This window comes from Alligator mississippiensis, chromosome 3 (genome assembly GCF_030867095.1).
Source record: "Alligator mississippiensis isolate rAllMis1 chromosome 3, rAllMis1, whole genome shotgun sequence".
NCBI lineage: Eukaryota > Metazoa > Chordata > Crocodylia > Alligatoridae > Alligator > Alligator mississippiensis.
In genome coordinates this window covers 81,132,958-81,153,042 of record NC_081826.1, presented here as the reverse complement: position 1 = coordinate 81,153,042, position 20,085 = coordinate 81,132,958, and the positions used below count along the sequence as shown (strand labels likewise).

At 38.3% G+C, this 20,085-nt stretch overlaps 1 protein-coding gene across 8 annotated transcripts in view; it reads right to left on the bottom strand.

The window, feature by feature from the left end:
• The window catches only part of TRAPPC8 (trafficking protein particle complex subunit 8), a 103,400-nt gene that overhangs the window by 7,200 nt on the left and 76,115 nt on the right, over positions 1–20,085 (bottom strand). For all 8 annotated transcript variants that reach the window (XM_019498544.2, XM_014606847.3, XM_019498541.2 and 5 more), the window contains 12 exons: positions 18,327–18,521; positions 17,993–18,123; positions 16,548–16,622; positions 15,979–16,105; positions 14,141–14,298; positions 12,690–13,132; positions 9,278–9,425; positions 7,248–7,344; positions 6,061–6,129; positions 5,870–5,910; positions 2,182–2,364; positions 495–596 (listed from right to left, as the gene is read on the bottom strand). In XM_019498544.2, the coding sequence (XP_019354089.1) occupies positions 495–596; positions 2,182–2,364; positions 5,870–5,910; positions 6,061–6,129; positions 7,248–7,344; positions 9,278–9,425; positions 12,690–13,132; positions 14,141–14,298; positions 15,979–16,105; positions 16,548–16,622; positions 17,993–18,123; positions 18,327–18,521 (1,769 nt within the window). The remainder of the gene's footprint in view (positions 1–494; positions 597–2,181; positions 2,365–5,869; positions 5,911–6,060; positions 6,130–7,247; positions 7,345–9,277; positions 9,426–12,689; positions 13,133–14,140; positions 14,299–15,978; positions 16,106–16,547; positions 16,623–17,992; positions 18,124–18,326; positions 18,522–20,085) is intronic.

Sequence of the window (20,085 nt, the reverse complement as noted above, 5' to 3'; positions counted from 1 at the left end):
CAGCAGCCATCGATGGCTTGCAAAAACTCAATAAGCAGCCCTCCACCCAAAATAACTGCCCGCCCCTGGCTTAGAAAGTACACATATGGGAGCATTTAAAATTAAAAAAAATATATATATATATTCATGTGCATTTCAAATATTTTATTGCTTACAACTTGTATACCAAGAATAACTAGACAATATTCTAGGTCTTCTCCACTTCAAGTAGCAACATACCTCAGATCACAACTCTACCTGCAACTCCTTTGAAAAGCTTATTTTCTCAGTCCTGTAATTTAATAGACTAGAAATATATTGCTAAAATTAATGGATTCCTTTCAGCTTTCCTAGTTCTTTCACACCTGTGCATGCACACAAGCAAGGAAATTTCACTGATATATTTAGCGGTGTGGTTTTTTAAGACACTACACATTTTGAACATGCAACAAACCATTCTGGAAAGACTTCTATAGAGCATGTAATTTTTGTCCTAATAGTAAATGTTGAATTACCAGCTTCTGAGGAAAGGAAAAAGCCTCCTTCCCAATTGTGTGAAGAGCAACATGATGCTGGCCTTCCAAAATCAGCTGCTTGCTGTCTTCCACAACATATGCCTATGGAATACAAAGAAAAAAAACCCAATAATCAAGAGATTAGCAAGCATTTACTTTATAATACAAACTTTTAAAATGAAAAATAAAATCATTATCACTTTTAAAAATCACATTGTATTTAGAAAAAAATCCCTGAAAGTAAGCCATAATCTTTACAAAGAGATTTAGAAGCATATGGGGGAGGGGAAGAGGATGGAAAGAAAAATTCAATTCCTTCTATAAGAGGATACAATTACTTTAGGGCTAAAATACTAAAAGATGCCCTCTTTATGGCACGGTGTATTGAACATTTTTAAAAAATTAGGAGTTAGGATCACTTGCATTTCATGAAGTGTCTTAGGTGAGCTACTACCACTGGATAATTAGTAGATCTTTAAGATTCATGCAATTTAAAATCAATTTTGTTAGAAGACCCCAGATGGTATCACTGCCAATATGCAATGCTAATGATTTCAATAAACTAGGGAGAAGAGTGGCCTATTTCCAAAAATACAACTGGAGTTTATCAAGTGAGTTGGTCCTTAGTTAGTATGGCAACACAAGCTCCTGATTTACTGTTGGTTCATGAAGAACTGCATGCAGAACTATTCGGCAGTTTAGTTTCAGCAAGCCATTTCATATACAACTTTTTATTCACATGCAGCAGTACCTTCAAGTTCTAGTTATATTTATTCAATTCTAAGTTTCTACCTGTTCTCACAGGTATGGGGAACCATTTCTATCCATACTGTGAAAGACTATGTAGAGAACTGGCAACTTCATAATCCTCTTTCTGAGGCTTCACTACCTTGATGGGCTACTTCAGGGTAAAAGAAATTTCCCCCAAAGTTTAAATAGAGGAGCTTGAGCTATGGATCTAAAAGCTGTTTGTTCAGGTAAAAAAAAAGTGCATGAAAACTGTGTGCATCAACACTGGAGCAATTGGTGGAGTTTTATTTTTCAAAGCCCAGTATTTAGGGGTAGTGTTAACATTGTATTTAGCTACTGTATTTTGTGAAGTAAAACCAGCCTTTTAAGACAGACCAGACTGTTCTATCCGGCCCACGGGGCCCCTAAAAAATTTAGAAAATTACTATTTATCTGCCCCTGGCTGCCAGTCATGCAGCCCTCGATGGCTTGCCAAAACTCAGTAAGCAGCCCTCCACCCAAAATAATTGCCCACCCCTGCTTTAAGAACTGAAGTAGAACACTTCTTCAAAGTATGGGAATTTTTTCATGCATATGCACAGCTCTGATAAACCCAACATAGGCAGGATCTAAGTAGCAAGAACTTTGATCTACTAGTTTTGCAAGAGACAAACCTCATTTTCACAGTTACAACACCATTTTACTTGATATCTATGCCTCTGGAATACTAAATAGCTCTTGAAACAAAATTCCCCAATTACTTATTTTACTTTCAGTACCATCATAGTTTCTGGTTGCAAATAACTGTCTAAAAATAGGAAACTGAAGTTTATTAAAAATAAAATCAGCATTTCTTTCATTTTTCTTCTTAGAAAGTTAGGCAGACATCAAGACTACCATATTAAAGAGTGTCTCTTTTATACTGTGTCAACTCACATGGGTAACAGAGTATACATACCTTCCAGAGCACAACAATATTCAAATCCACCTCACTGCACTTTTGTATTAATCTAACTGCTTCAAAGGACTGTTTTGCAGCTGCTTGAGACGCATGTGTATTAGATTGTACATGTGCTCTTTTTAATTGAGAGGATAAGCTTCGGAAAAAGAAGTCTGCACATGGACTGGCTGAACTGATTATCTGCAAGTGAAAAAACAGAAAAAAATTGCTTTCATAAGGGCTAAATGATACAAGTTTATTCTTGTAGTGAAGAGGAAATTCCCCCTTGTGTTCTCAAAAACAGCTCTGGTAATCTTTGCAGAGTTATGCACAGAATAATCATGCACATCAGACACAAACTACCTATACCACATAACTTACAGATGACAACTGAAGGGTTCTGTCCACTATTGTAGTAGGTAACCTTCCTTGCTGTACTGCCTGTGGTTTGAAGACTGGTCATTGGATTTAACTGCCTTAAGTCGCATGTAAATAAGTACCTTGAATTTGCAACATTTATGCGTTTCCCTCAAGTTAAGTTAGGCAACCAGACTTAAGGAAACACTTTGTTGCAATGAAAACAAATGTCAGAGGTTTCCAGTACATTCCTTATCATGCCTTCCAGGTAGGTTTGGACAGCAAGTTAGTATTTCACTAATGGCAGAATGAAGACCAAGTGTAGGCATCGTTCATAAGATGCACTTCAGTGTACATTTTTCTATAATGATATCCAGCTAGACAATTAAGTAGTTCCAGCAGTAACAGTCCAGCCACTTCAGAGAATGCAATAAAGCAAAACTATCGTCTTCTACTCAGAGAAGTGATTCTCAACCAGGGTGATGCAGCATCCTCAGGTGCTTGAGAGCCTTTGAAAGATGCCCCAGCATGGTAATGCAACGTTAGCATGCTTAGGTGTGTAAAAACGATTCACAATATAAACCCAGAGATTTCATGTAGGAATCCACAGTATTAATGCTTTCTGATCTGCTGTGATTTCTCTCAGTTCTTTGCAACAGAAAAACTGCCCTCATTAATTTTTCCATAACCAAAAAACCCCCAAAAACTAAAAGCTGACATTTTCTGAGGGTGTCTTGAGTCTAAACAGGTTGAGAACCACAAACTTAAGACTTAACTCATAAAGGTTGGGATTGTTTTTAATTTTCTTCACACATCCCAGAATGGTCCTGATCTATGATCAGGCCTAAGTACTTCAACATGACATTTAAGTAAGATCTTCCCTAACACTTATCTAGCCATCTACTCACCATATACAGAAAGCTTTTACAGCTCTAAATCCTATCCCAATGTTTTGCAAAATTACCTCAATTTTCATTACATGCAAAATATGCAGATTGAAAGAAATAACTTTTGTAAGTCACCTGGTTCTGTACACGACTTGACACCTGTATAGAGGCAATCATAAGGACATGGGGGGTTATGGTGGACAATAAACTGAATATAATCCAAGCATGCTCATTGCTAAAAAGCCCAACAGCATACTGGGTTTATTAACAAGAATGCCTCTTGCAAATCAAAGGAAGTGATTCTTTTTCTCTCTCTCTGGCACTGGCAAGGCCCCACCTGGAACACTACATCCAGTTTTGTGCCCCAAACTCCAAGAAGGATGTGGACAGATAGAAAAGAATCCAGCACAGAAAGACCAAAATGATTATGGGCTTGGAGGCAAGACTTAGGAGGAAAGGCCAAAAGAACAAGGGTTCTTTGATATGGAGAAAAGACGGGGGGGGGGGGGGGGGAATTGGCTAAAAGTCTTTAAAAAAAAATCTCTCTCAGAAGGGCAATTAGAGAGAGGGGAAAGGACTAGAAGCAATGGCCTCAAGCTTCAGGAAAGAAATTTAGGTTGGAGATTAGTAAGAAGTTTCTGACTGTGAGGGTGGTCAATCATTGAAGCAGGCTATCTAGAGAAGTTCCACAACTCCACAACAGTTTCACAATCTCCAATCCCTGGAAATTTGCAAGAGCAGATCAGACAGATGCTTGATTGGGATGGTTCAGTCAGTCAGGGATAATGACCTTGCAAAGTGCCTTTTAGTCCTATTTTCTCCATGATCCTATAAAGTGCCTCCTGACTTTTATTTCCCTTGTTTATTTGTATGGTAGTATTAGCTATCAAATCTCCAAAAACACAGGCACCACAAGGTTAGGTCCATGTGCTTATTTTATACTAATTCTCATCCAGTTAGAGAAAAGTAAGATTTCAGATGTGAAGTTAAAAAATTTTACTGGACCCAACTTGCCTTGTCTCGCAACAAAACAAGCTTTCAGGCTTCAGGTACCCTCCATCCAGTCTGCCACAGTCCAAGCTAAATCCAGTTTAAGTCAAATACTCTAGTCTAAACCTAAATTATAGGCAAGTGTATTAAATGACATGGTGGCTTGACATAAGAACTTTTCTGAAACTATACCTACACAAGACTGAAACCATCGTAATTTTCTATTTTAAAAAGTCTGCCCATATGCAGCCCTAATGGAAAGGAGCACAGTAGAACTCAATTTGTCAGGTTAGTTTTCTTAATCTCTGAAACAATGAAAGTTTGCAAGTATATTAAAACCTGATTATTTTTCCTTCTAAGATGTTCCTAACTCAGTTCACAGGGCACTGCTGAATTAAGAACAAGCTGTGCATTTTCTCCTTTCAGCTAGTACACCTTTGAGGCCCTGTGCAACTATTTGCTCCCATTATATATTAACACCCTTGGCTAGCTCACAGACATCTTCGGGGGGGGGGGGGGGGGGGAGAGGAACCTTAATCGTGCAGAGAACTGGGTTTTGCTGTATAGGTCCAGTAGCCAGCTGCACAGGACTGCTTCAGTTCTCCTAATGAGTGGAGAGGCAGCACCCTTTGAAGTAAAAGCCACAGAGTCTACAGTCTAAAATCAGAGGTGCTCAACCTGAAGCCCACTGAGCCATCATTATTTGGCCCATAGGGCTCACCACAGGTCAGGAAATTTGGCAACAGAGAAGCTGTGGCCATTAGTATGGCCTGCTCCACCCTGCTAAATTCCCAAATCTTGCAGGGCCAGGCTGCAGCCCCTTTCCCCGCCACAGGGCAAATTAAGGCTGAGCCACGCCTGTTAACCCTGCAGCCCCGGGCAGGGGCTAGGCCACACCCCCCCCCAGGGCTGGATCATCCCCCGCCCCCAAGGCCAGGTTGAAGCCAGTTCACACCCCACTTGCCCATGTGGGATGGAGCCATGCTCTCCTCCTCTTGTAAAGCCAGTTCATGCCCCCTCACCACTCCCCACCTCCACTGCATGGCTCGACAGTGCTCACTGCAAGTGCCCTGGGAGCTGGATTGGGACCACCAGGTGGATCTGGCCTATAGAATGACTGGGCACTGCCCATCCAGCCCCGCCCCCCCCCCCTTTCCCCCCCCCCCCCCAGGACAAAGGCTGAGCACCACTGATATAGGTAGACATGGGGTGAACTGCTTAGTGTCATTAGGCAAGTCAGTGATGGAACTGGAAACAGGCCCTAACCTTCAGGTTTACTGCCATACTGCCTCCAATGTGGTCTGTGTCTCTTGTTCACGTCTATGAACACTGAGGAATAAGACTGGAGCACAAAACACTTTGTTTGGACCACAAACACAAAGTAAACATTTCTGCCTAGGCCCTTTGCACAGTAAGGTTGTTTACAGGACTGACAGAGCAATTACACTATTTAGCTGTGCCAGTTTACATACCTGCTCATTTCCAAAGACAATATCTGCAAATGTATAAGTTTCTAAGAAAGAAAAAAAGAAAGCAAGCATCACTGTGTGGAAAAGTCACATCATAAGTATAAAGGATGCTATTTTATAAGTCCCTAAGTGTTGAAGTATTTTTTTAAAAAATCCCACCCAAATCACTAGCCCATATACTTAAGTGAACCTACCGTCAAAGCTTTTGCATCTTACTGCTTTAAAGCACAGTTTTGCTCTTTCCCTACTGGCAAGTTTAGTATCTGAAATAATTAAAAAAAAAAAGCCATATTGATCCAACCATTTAATTACTTAGTCATCACCACAGTATCCAAGCACCAAAGTCCACAATCTTTACAATTTCAATAGCCTAATGCCATTGCTAGACTTCATATTTAGGAACTCATAAGCCAACTGTATAAAAATGACTTAAAATCAATAATGATTACTAGAGTCTATCTTAACTTAGACTTTATTTCTTATTTCCTAATGGATACATAGTTCTACCATACTATAATTGTTCAGTACATTAAAAAGTCATAATTAGTAAACAAAACATTTGATTTTCTGGTCATTTCTAACTCAGTAGGAAAAACTAAGTTGAAGTCGGTAGCATAGGAAAGCTAAAGGGAGAACTGGATGAGAAACCAGTTCCAGAACCTGGGTGGTGACAGATAAAAATCTGATAATCTGTACAAGCAGCCCAGGTGTCTGAACTCGAGTTCAGACAAACAAAGTCACTATGACTGCAGATGAAACTCCTTTTTTAATTAATCTGCAGCATATTCATCTAAAAAAAATAAATGAGAAAAATAAAGGTATATCTACATGGCACAAACATCTTGTATAGAGCTACCAAAGCCACTGCCCTGGAAATAGCACAGCCTCATTACTGCAGTGCTTTATCTGGGCTAGTCAGATCTACTAAGCAGAAGAAAGCTTTAACCTGAGAAAAGGGCTGTGATAACACAGCTGTACTGTTATTACTTCTGCTTCTACTGCTCCAGCTACCTCTTATACAATTGCCATGGCACAGCCCTCTGCACTATTTTACCACCATAATAAATAGGATAATGATAGATGCAATTGGAGAGACAGCAGATGAAGAGCTGGGGACAAGGAAGTTACAACCCAAAACAAACCTTTGCTAACTAACCAACCAATCCAAAGACTTAGCTTGATCTGTCAATGACCTGATATATTAGTATACTAATGTCTTTTCATGGACTTAGCCAAGTTTAAGAACTAGAACAATACAATAATAAAAACAAATTCAACATGCTTACCATTCTGATTTGGTGTCATTTCCTACAATTTTAATGCCTTCTTCATAAGATTTTAAACAATTTATTTGGTGCAAACTATTAATAAAAATACAAACCTTTGTCTTCAGAGACCTTTACAGATTTCTGTAACTTCCAGTGTTTGCTATTGCTCGAAACTTGCACTACATGGAATTCTTTAACACCAGTTTCACTCTTTAAAAAAAAAAAAAAGGATAAATTATGCCAAAGTGATTAAGACTTTATTCTACAAAGATGTGAAGACGTAGTTCAAAGTCTAGCATGCCTGACAGCTTTGAAATTTTGAAGGCTTTGATTTACATTTGTAAGAGTAACTATTAGCCACAAGAGACTGACCCTCCCCCTCCCCTACTGGTAATCACTGAACAAAATTAATGATGGGGACTTTTTTTTTTTTTTGGACAGCACCCAATTTAAACCAGAAAAGTAAAATAGGCCAGAAGCTGGTTCACAGCTACGTAACTTAAAAACCCCCACCCTGTTTGACTCCATATCCAGTGCAGTATGCATTAGGCCACTCTCATCAACACCACTATTTGCTTAAGTTAGGTAGGCAATACCACCATATTACCACCTGGGACACTATGTTTTATTTAAAATAGCTTGATTCTTAATGCTGCCTACTAATTCTGCTCTTTTTCCCCCAGCATCTTCCAAGGTAAGATGTTTTGTAGAAATGAACTGCATCTAAACTACTGAGGAGCTCTGTATGTGACCTACTGAGGCTGGAGTTCTTGCTTATCCCATCTCCTTCATGGTAAGGGAAATATTAGAAGCAACATAAAATATTTCTTTGATCCTACGTGGTTGCATTAATATAGTTTTCTGCATCTCTGGTTATACATATCCTGATAACACCCCCCCCATTATTAGAGGAACTCTTCCACCATACATAGCTGGTCTAACTATTCATTGCATAGTTCAACCTCATTTCCTTTAAAACAAAAACAGTAGAATTTCTTTGCAAAAACGAAGTGAGATAGGAACTTTCCAACTCCCACCCTCAAGATCAGGGCCTTTCAGTTAAAAGCAACTTGCACATGGTGCAAATGTTGTTGAAATGAACCAGTGTTATGCAGAAAGAGCAAGGCAGCCATACAAGTAGCTGGATTCACATGGGAAGGAGGGGGAGGGGAAAAATGAGGTCTCCATTCCTTAAAGCCTCTTAGAAGTCTCTCTGAAGTTTTTGCCTAAACCTAGGATTGCACCAAGTGTTTATATAAAGCAGGGGTCAGCAACATTTTGGGGCAGAGTGCCAAACACACCTGCAACCTCAACCTGTAAGGTATTGGCATGCCAGGGGCGGATGATGGGGAAGCCACAAGAAGCCTGATCCTTGTTGTGGCAGTGCAACCCTGGCCCTTGTGTCCTGATGTCCGCCCCAAGCCATGCGTGCCAAGCAAAAGGCCTTCAAATGCCACACTGGCACCTGTGCCGGGGGTTGCCTACCCATGACGTAGAGCATGGAAGAAGATGGAGAACTGCAGCCATAGGACATGCCAAATCAATGCACCACCCTTACAACTTCAGTTACAATTTCACTCGTGGGGACCTATCCATTTGAGAGTAAGTGCAAGAAAACTCCCAAGACTCAAACTCGAAGCTGAAGTTACTCACATTCTTCCATTCACATCTAGCGACAAAATTTGTGACAGAAAAGCATACCACTGATATAGAAAAGCCAAGCTCTGCAGCTTATCTCTCTCAAGAATGGGGAAGAAGTAGTTTAAACTACAACCCCTGAAGCGTAAAACAAAACAAATACAAAGACACCTACAACAGTTCACATTTGGGGGTTCAGGATGTTATAATAGTTTCAAAGTAAAAATAGACAAGTTCTATTTAGGATTACCCCACTGTCAATATTTCACCAGATCAATGTATGTCAATATGCAAGTTAGATTTGTCTTTTTGGGGTGGTTGTTTGTTTGTTTTTTTTAAACAAGACTGCACTAACTTGACCTTTGACATACTACCAGATGACCAAATACACACTTAAGAGCCATATCTAGACATTCCACTGGGAATAAGCCTTGGCAAAAAAGGATAAGGACAAAAACTCAAATCCCCTGCCCTAAACAAAAACAAACAAACAAAAAAAACTTACAGTATTAATATTTTCCACATCAACAAATACCAGCATGTTGTCCCCTCTGCCTTCTTCATCCTCAAGAGCATTACTCCTGGAGACAGTAGCTCGAACATTCAAAGATCGACTTGTACAAATGACAGCAGTATGTCTTAATACTCTATGACTAGAAAGAGAAAACAGCAGGTACTAAGTTGCAATACTATTACGGAGCTTCTGACTAACCAATTAAGATTTTACATTTGAGAAAGAAAACCAGGCCATTATAAAATTTCTTTCCCCTTCTCTACTGATAAATCTTCTCTTGAACCGAGGTATTACAAAGTAAAGATGGAACAACTGATGTTCATGTTTGAACCCACCCTGTTTGTCAGGCCCAAGGTTTCTGAAGAATTCAAAACAAGAATTGAAAAAACACCAACAGATTCATATTCAGTCATATGTAGAAAATTTAATTAATTGCTGTTTCTAGATTTTAACGGATTAATCTGGTTAGATTAAATAAGCATTTTCTTCTTAAAAATCAGCACTGAAGTACATTTTTTCAGTGCTGAAAGGCCACACCAGCTATGTCAGTGATTTTCAATTCCTATCAAGATAAGAAACTATTCTTAAGTTTTTGTAGTTCCCTCTCTGTTGGCAAAAGATCTCACACACTCTAGCAGGGAATTAAACCTAGGACTTCCCATATCCCACGACAGATAAGTAGCCTTCCTTCCTATCAAATCACTCTGTGATCGAAATAGAAAAAAATGTGAACAAGCAGGACTACCAGAATCACAGGGATGGAAGGGATCTCAAAGATAATCTGTTTCAACCCCCCCTACACGAATTACAGAACAGTATAAGGGGACCGCATGAGGCCATTTGCTCAAGACAGGAGCATCCCCGATTAAAGCATTCCAGTCAAGTACCCGTCTAACCTGCACTTGAAAATTTCCACAGATGGAGATTTTCACAAGCTTTGAGTAGTTTATTCCAATGCTTAAACCACCCTCAGTCAAAAAGTTCTTCTTATTAGCCAACCTAATTTTCCCCTGCTGCAGGTGTGAAACCATCAATCTTTGTCCTAAACTGTGTCCACAGGAGTCATCTTCATCCTCCATAAAACCACCCTTCAAATATTTGAAGACTCAGTGCAAACCCCACTCCAGTCTTCTCCTCCAGGCAAAATAGACAGTACTAGACAGCACTCCAGATGAAGCCTCGTCAGTGCTGAACAAAGTAGAGGGACCACTTCCCTTGATTTGCAAGTACCACTCCTCTTAATACAAGCTAGTTGGCTTCGTTTCTTGCAACAAGAGGACACACAGTGGCTCATGCTCATCTTATGATCTACTGTGACCACCAGGTCCTTTTCTACAGTACCACAACCTAGTCAGTCCTTTCCCAGTTTGTTTCATTACAAACGCAGGACTTTGCACTCATCCTTGTTAAAATTTCATCCAATTGATTTTGGACCATTTCTCCTTTTGTCAAAGGTCATTCTGAATACTAGCGCGCCCCCCCCCCCCCGATGTATGCAGAAAAGCTACTCCTCAATCATCCCTGTCTAATGCTTAGCCCACTACTTCTTGAAGACCTCCAATAAGAAGATTCTATGACTTCTCAGCAATCTCTTCCCCCGTCTTTCTTTTAGCGATAAGGACGGGTTTTTTCCTGATACCCAAGCTGAATCTAGCCTGATCCATTTTCAAGCCACTGCTTTGCACCCTGACCTCTGCTGTAGCAAGGGAAAAGAAAAGAAGTTGTTCTTCTTTATGACAACCTTTCAGATATTTGAACTGCTTTCACTTCTTGCCCCTCCCCCCTTTGTTGGCTTTTCTATAAACTAAAGATGCCTAGTTCTCTCATCCTTTCCTTGTATGGCTTCCTAGCTCAGTTTTCTAATCTATTAAGACCCATCTGAAAACTACTCCTATCCTCCAACATGTCTGTAATCCTTCACAGTTTTGTCATCTACAATTCTCTCAGGAAATACTCTATTCTGGCATCTAAATCATTAACAACCAACATGTTAAATAGCACCAGACCTAGAATAGATCCCTATGGGACCCTGCTCACAACCTCCTGCCATTCTACACAGCTTTATTAGGTGCCTGAAAAGCCCACCCCTCTCTCAAAAGAGCAGGCTGGAAGAAACAGAATGCTAGATGCTGTCTCAAGAAATCAAGACTCCAGCAGCATATCAAATGGTACCAATGACTGTCAGGCCTATCAAACATTTCCTCATTCCAAAGAGGGATAAAAGGACCCAAAAAGTATAAAACATACACACACAGACTCACTCTCTCTCTCTCTCTGTCTGACAAACTGATCAGTGGATAGATTCTTCCTAGATTGTTTCTCTGACAGAGGACAGACTTACTGAAACTCAAATCTACAATATTAGTGCTTGGAGTAGGTACAACAAGCCATGATTATAAACTATCCCTATAATAACTGGCAAGTATAAAAACCAAGACAAAAGAGAAGAATCCCACAAGCAAAATTAAAATGAGCGTGTGTGAAATCTCTACTCGGGTCCAGAACATATAAGCAGGGCTATAGCATAAAGAAACCCAAAACCTAGAATACATTTGTTCACCAGCATCTTTATAGGCGACTATGACCTATTCAAAACCAAGATGCTAACAAGTCACACTGCTTATGAAAAGAGCTACTCTGTTGCCCCTTCAAAGCAGTCAGAGAGTCTGGACAAGGATTGAACCTCAGAATAAGCAATGCAAGTCACTCTTTGCAGGGCTAGAAGGGTCAGGTTGAAAAAAAAAAAAAAGATAAGAAAAAACCCCAATTACTGCAACTTCATGCCATCAATGAAGCTATTTGTGTTTAAATATTAGATTAAGTCAGCAACTTGAAATTTCTGGCTATGTGTTGGATTGAAGATAAATTTTTCAGACTCATAAATGAGTAGGGCTTTCTTTTATAATATACAGGAATAAAGTAACTGATGCCCTAAACCAAAGAAGAATGAAATATTGAGCCTTTAAGCAAGAAAGCTATATTTTATGGATACTGCTTTAAGACAATGTGGAGCCTTGTTTCCTTAAAAATGGAAGCATATTTTGAGAGATCTTAACTCTACAAATACCCAAATTCAGTTCAACAGGTACTGACCAGAAAAATTAGCTTTTAAATATCTTTATGGAACTAAAGATCATGTTTTGCTCTCTCATAACAAAGTTAAACTTTCATTTTTATGATATTTGTTTCCAGAAGAGGGGCAGTTAGCCACATTAATCTGAAGTCAAGCAGAAAGGAGAGTAGATTTGCACCTTACAGATTAAGTCAGATGTGTAGCATGAGCTTTTGTGAGCCCAATCTCATTTCATCCAATGCTGTTACCAGAGACATTAAACACTAGATTTCCCCAAGCATGTTAAAGAATTCACTAGGTATGAACCAAGTTAGAAGAAAGTTAACTTACCACATTTTTGAATGTTTTCTAATACTTTCATAATAGAACAAAAAATTTATTTCGTGAACACCCTCTTCATCTGGTCCACGTAACCACATTGGCAGCTGGACAGAAGCCCCAGGAAGGAGGACAGAGTCCAGAAGTGGAACATGTATCACCTCAGGCTGACTTCCTGTGCCAACCCCAAAGTCTCCAGAAGAAGCAGATGACAACAGTGCTGTATGCAGAGAGGTAGAATCCGTCACGACAGTCTTGTAAGCACTACAGTTCTCAGAAGCCGAGGGACTTAGTGGTGTTAGAATGGCAGTATTTCCACCAAACGTAAAAAATTCTGGATGTTTAGACACAACTTTCAGTGCAGTAAGAGGACACTTGCTCACATTCACAAATTCTACATATGCTTTTCTGATTTCTCCACAGAGCAGCCCTGTAGGAAAATTTATAAAGAACACCTGCATTGGGGGAAAAAAATTCATAAGATTGACCATTTAATTTTAAAGACAGATTTATGAAAATAACTTAAAGCCACCACCATTTATAAATTTAAAATAAATAACATTAATACAACTATTCAACAACCAGCTTAGTAATTCTGTTGGTGTTTTTACCATCTAAGGGTAAATGAAGTGCCAAAAAAATTAGTTCTGACAAACAGAAAAATCTCAAACGCTATTTTGTCAGGTTACAATTTTTATCAATAAAGTGTCTTTGTTCAATTTCTAGAGGTTGTACATAAATACATGTGTACATTTAAATGGAAATATAGCTATAGATAAATATTATGTTCTTAGGTTTCACCTAAGATCCAATAACTCTTAACTTTGAGGCTAAGTACAGGTAGCCAAAAAGCCAGAGGCTAAATCAATTCAATCTTCGCAGGTTAGTCTAAGCTGCATTGATTGAACCGATAAGCAACTGAACAGACATTCACTTTTGATTCCAGAAATGCAGCCACATGCTCCTGTAGTGGCCCAAGACAGAAGCCACAAGGCACTAGAGCATGCCTCCTTGCTCAGCTGGAGCAGACAGCTTGGGCCAGGGCTAGCCCGCCCATTCTGCAAGGGGTAGTTTGCAAGGGAGGTGCAAAGCTTTGTGGGATGCTGGGGGACTGCAAGTTAACTTGATGGTGGAAGGGATCTGGGACAGAAGTTCAATAAACCCAGTTAATCTAAACCAGTTAAGTCTGATATTACATTGATCCAGGTTTATCTTAAACCAGTTTCAGCCATTTTGAAAGCAGTTTATATGCACCAACCTTCTATTGTTATAGATTTGAACCAGTTTCCAACCACTTATACTAGTTCACATGTAATTTCTGTCCCTAACCTAAATGGGCAGAAAGTAAAGACTGCAATTCTTAATACTAGGTCAAAAGTTATTGATACTATAAACAGCAAAGTAAGAGTATCATTCTATACTTTACTATAATCGAGTTAATAGCAACGGGGAAAACAAAATACCTCCAACAAGGGCATTTCCTCTGTAATAATAGGATCTAAACGGCGATCGGGTCCATATTTAATGGATGTTTTTTCTTCTTTTGTGTTATTAAGTCGAGGTCCCTGGATTTCTAAATCCTGACGTCCTCTTACAGACAACCCATTAGAGACAAGCTTTCCTGAAACAGTTTGAAATCATGATGTTTTATAGTAAAAACAAAGTTAGTTGTCATCTCCAATTTCTAAAGCTTATACTAATGAGCCTGATCCAAAGCACACGCCAAAAGAGTACTTGCAAATTAAATTTTGTCATTTTCCCTTAGATTAGGAAAGGAAAATATTCAATCTTTTAAATGGCAACCACCTAGATAGACTAGCATTCTTAACAGACATGGTACTGGCAATAGCCGTGCAATCTGTACCACGCATACATCTGCAAGTGTTCTGGAACAATCAACTGTCTGTTTAGGAATGGTCAACTTTGTGTATATTGCAGTCTATACCCATTCAGTTCTTACCCCCTGAAAATTGCCAAGAGATAAGGATTTTTGGGATGTTAACACTTCATTCACCTCTAACCTGAGCCAGAGAGTATAAGAAATTAGAGAAAGATCTGTCCTGAATAGTTAAGTAAACAATAGGATGCAAGTGAGCAAGCAAGCAAGCAAGCAAGCATTTTGAATTATGAAGTTATAGAAGAGATCATGATTGTTTAACATCAATGAAAATTTTCAGTAGTTAGCTGTGTAGTTTTCTTTAAAAACAAAGAAGGGTAGCAAAGATCACCTACTTCTTATACCTTTTACAATACGAAAATGAAGATTCTTTGCTTCTACCTCATAGCAGATGAATTTATTAATCTAAGATGGCTTTTCCTTTTTTGCAATATGACATTTAATGATATAAAGTTTGAACTCGTGTCAATTTTCTTTAGACATGCCCAATAATTCTAGTAATTTCTCTTTTACTTTAAGTAGTAGTTGTAAACTAACTCTACGCAAATGTAGGTTTATGAAAACTGGAGGAAAAATTAAACAGGAAGATGCCTCCAGTCCCTTCCTTAAATTTATTCCTGCTCAGTTTATGCTCATTTTTTCTTGCACCAATTTCACTCCTTAGCATAGATTCTCTCCCCCTAATGACTATCCCCCTGAAATAACTGTAGCCAGCAAATCGTATCCCCCCTCAGCCTGTTAAGATGAGCAAACCAAGCTCTCAGACACTCCATTTCTCATTACCCAGCTACTCTTGTCCACACCTGTTTCATTTCAGAGTTCACCTTTCTTGAACATAAATGTAAACTGTATTCCACATCTTACCTCTGCCTTGTACAATGGCATTCACACTTTCCATCTCTATGAAAAAAATACCTTAACTCTATACATTCTAAAATAAAAAAGTTTGTTTGTTTTTTTTCCATAGTTGCATCACATTATAGGGTGGCTGTGCCAACAATGTAATATATTCAGGCCCGGTCATCTACATGTGGTAAAGGGACTGGAGAAGACAGCCAAAATAGGAAAGGTTCCACGCAAGGAAAAAAAAAAGTTCCGAGGCTGAAAGAGGCAAGACATAGTAGCTGCAAATTTCTTCAAGTATTTGAAATTTGATTACTTTGGGACTTTTTCTTAAGCCACATGCAAAAATAAGGAAGTGGTTAACATAATTAAGTCTCTTCACACCCTCCCCTCTTCCCCCCCGAAGTTTTAGGGTTCTGCTTCATTTTCCTTCTTCCTCTTTGGTATGATCAACCCACCCTCATCCCCAGCTAGTCATCACTGTTTACCTAGCAGATTTTAATGCTATTCTGACACAAACCTTTATGTCTTCACAGTTTTAAGAGAATCCGGTGTCCTTACCTGTTTGCATTCCAATAGAAGGGTCAAGTCCATCTAATGCCGTAGAACCCTGAATAGTGCCAAGGTTGTAAACGACGCCCAGAATGTGTAGCTCCCCTGTTTGATGGGGAAAGAGCTTTAGTCTCGCCTGTGGAGATACGTTAAATTTTTGTTGTTGTTGCTACTAAAAGAAAATGTTTACATTTAATGTCCTATTTTAATAGGAATGTTCACAGCTATACTTAACATTATATAACCAGACAAAATATAGTCACAATTAAGCATTTCTAATTCCTTATATAAAATTTCTAATATTTTTGCAAACTGTACTTTGTTTCCAGTTGAGCTGAAAAAACTGTCAAGTATATAGGAAAAAGTTCTTCAAGAACTTACTCCTAATCTGGAGTAAAAAAGTAAGCTTATAATGGAAGTAGAAAACAGAGTAGATATTGCTAATTTAGAACTATATTAGAAAGTTATCCTACATTTAGTTTAACGGATAGAAGTGAAATAATTGTAGAGGCTTAACAAATCTATTGCTTAAGTCTATATTGTTGGGTATCTACCTATGGGATAAAACATTTACTTACCATTTTTGTCTCTTCGCTATTAATTAAGAACTCTGCTATTACTTCAGCTCCAATGACATCACTTCCACATACTCCCTAGGGAACAAGACACACAACACATTGAAGCCATTTCCTTAATAATGTCATTCTGAATTCAGCATCTACAAAATTTAGTTTCTGCAAGTGTTGGTTTAAAGACATTTCAAAACAAGAGAAATCATATAGACATGGATCAATAAAAAGAAAGGAGTTTGCTAGGACTCAACACATTTAGAGCATCACAATTTGGCAGGTTGGCCACTGCTTAGCCAGAGAACAACTTTGAACAGAGTTGGAGTTCAACTCTAATGTTTACATCATAACCATTCTATAATGACAATACCACACTTAAGGATTTTATTGGTTCTTGTATCAGCTTGAAACTCAAGAAAACAAAAAGCAAAAGTTTTCAGAAGAAGTGGGTTTGCCAAACCACAATCATGATATCCTCTTTCTGTAGCTGCCTAGAAGTAAATCACGAATGCTAAATGGATGCCATAGTATTAAATACAACAGTTTGACTAGGAAATCTAGTCTATGAGTTTCAAAACAGCAGATGCCTTTAAACAGTAAAATCTTACCAAACAACATTTTAACAGATTACCCCAAGAAATGTCAGTTAAGGAACTACTAAAACTATGATCAAAATTATTAGTCTTTCATATAAGATACTTTCTAACTAAACATTAGCTCCTCCAAAATGGGAAAAAACTTAAATTAGAGATGAACCCAAAAGAGGTAGTGGTTTAGATAATGAACTAACCCAAAACATAACATAAGGGACTTTGGTGATTACAAAACCATATGGATTAGAAGGAAAAAAAAAGAACTCACTCTCTCTTACACACACACACACACACACACACACACACACACACACACACACACACACACACACACACACACACACACGTTAAAGATTAATTCAAAGTTCAAAGTACCAAGCTTTGACTAGCTGAGAACAGATTATGCAAATGACTTAATATTAGGTCTACTGTAAGTAGGCTTGATTTTATTTTAATAAAAGAGACCTTTTGTATGACCACTTGTTAATTTAAGTTTCGCACTGTGTTTGACAACACCAATTTTTCTCCTATAATGAGGGCAGGAAAGTGGTAACTGTGGTATTTGTTGGCAAGCATAGACATTTTAACAGTCACCTGCTGTAAGCAAACCCATTATTTTAAATTTTTAAGAAAAAGTTAAATTCTAACGCACAAGATGAATGTCAGTGACCTTATTAGTGTTATCCTCTCTTCCTATCCCAGATTTTTCCTATCAGGCTCATTCACTGTTTCAAGTCAGAGCTTAGAAACTGCACTGTATATGAATTTCTCATTCATGATGTTAAGACGATCCATATAAAGCAGCCACGTTAGTTAAAACTGGGGAAAGAGAAGGGTCACCAACAGCAAAACATTACTTACCAACTCTTTTGTTTCTTCATTATGCTTTACATTGAAGTCTTTTGGTTGGAATTTCCACAGTAACGATAAGTCAGTCAACAAAAGTGGAACCTTCAATGGATTTCTAAAGGCTACTTCCACCGTTATTGGTTCTATTTAAAAAAAAAGGACTTCAAGTTTTCAGATCGTACTAGGCATGTACAATCTGTTCATTACTGAAAAATGCTCCTACTTAGTTTTCCACTCAAATAAGCAATATCACACATACAACTCCCATTTGTTACTGTAAAATTTAAGCTTCTTTTAGAGTATCTAACTACTTGTAAATTAAGAAGTTCACACATCATCATTTTACCTTCTACTACAGCAAGTGGAAACCTGGAGTTATCTGAATAACTGTTCAAACAATACTGCGTTGGCTGAAAATTTGAAGGTATTATTCCTTTGTTAGCCACAGCCACAACTTGTTCCTCGAGCTCCTTCCACTGCTGTGAAGATTCAGAGTCATATTCTTGATCAAGACTTATGTGTGTGGCTGCTTGCTTTTCACCTAATAGTAGAGAAATCAACATTAAGTGGCAAAAGACAGCAGTACAAAACCACTGTACTACAGAACTGTATTGACAAGTTCCAGGTCAGAGTTTACAGTCAATATCAAAGTGTTCTGATTAATTCAATAATGCCTCACAGGTTCATAATGCAAAGCTTTATTTACATGCATTGAAAGAATAATAAAGAAAAATAGTCAGCACATTTTGAAGCCATTTGAATGTTTTAAAATCTGTTTAGAGAAGTGTTTCACACAATTTAATTATCAAACATGTAAACTGAATTAAAAAAAACCTTATAAACATTAAGTTAAACATTTAGTTTAGCTCATGGACAAAAAAAAATGTAGCCTCAACTAAGAAATGTTAAAGTCTTAACTAAGAGTAAAATGTAGCCTTAACTAAGAGTAAGAAACATTGCATACAAGGACCTTAAAATGTTTTACAAACATGTTAGGGAGGGAAAAGCACTATGCCTATTTTGCCTGTGGATAAACTAAAGTAGTTGAAGATAACTAGTGTTTCCCCAAAGAGACACGTGCAACCTGTCTTGCCTTCACTGTTAAAAATGAAGTTGGTTATCAGTCTTAAGAAAACTCTCAAAGGTGTCAAGCCTATAATCAGTTTAGTGAGGTATACCTGAGCATGTCAAGATAATTTCCAAGTAATTTCACTGATAGCTAAATCAAAATGACAACAGATAAAAACATTGATACTTTAAAGAACTTAATTTCTTCGCTGCAAAAGCAAGTGTTACTGAATGCTTCTTAAAATTAGGGAAAGAGGGCCTAAAGTACTATGGGGTCAAGAAGACCTTAAAGAGACCTGTAAACTAAATTATACAGACTTTTCAGACAATGAGAGTGTACAATCAGTTGCTTTTTTTTTTTTTAATTTGGTACAACCAATATTCCTAGTGTTCTAGAAACACTGTTGTAATATGTAGATTAGTGATTCTCAACCAGGGTGCTAAGAGATTTCTTTAAAAGCAAAATGAATATTAGCACAATTACATGTGCAAGCACCTAAATATGATTCACAAGATAAACCCAGGAATTTCAAACAGGAACGTTTTTGATTCATGGATTTCTACTTGATGGTCTTTGGACTTTTTGCCACGTAAGAACCGTTTCCCCACTCTCCACGCCATAGTCAAAAAACGAGTAGAAATGAAACTGAAACCGGAAGCCACTAAATTCAGAAAAGTTATGGAGGGTTACCTTGTGTCTAAAAAGATTGTGAACTACTGATGTAAGATGGTCATCCCTAGCAAACATTCTAATCTCTAAACCAATGCTGGTCAATGTTTTTGGCAGGTATGCCACAAGTTATGCCCCACCCCCTACAAATGCTGCTGTTAACTACATCCCCCACCACACCAGCCCCAGAGGCATACCTGATGAGAGTTTGAGTCCTGGGGCACTGGAATGGAGACAGAAGGGTTCAAACCTCTGGTGGTTATGCAGATTGGGGGCAAACTGCTGCTATGAGATGTTATTCTCAAAATCCAGATTAACCCTTCCCTGGCCTTAGGCATATTCAGAATTCTCACCCGTAAAAACTTTA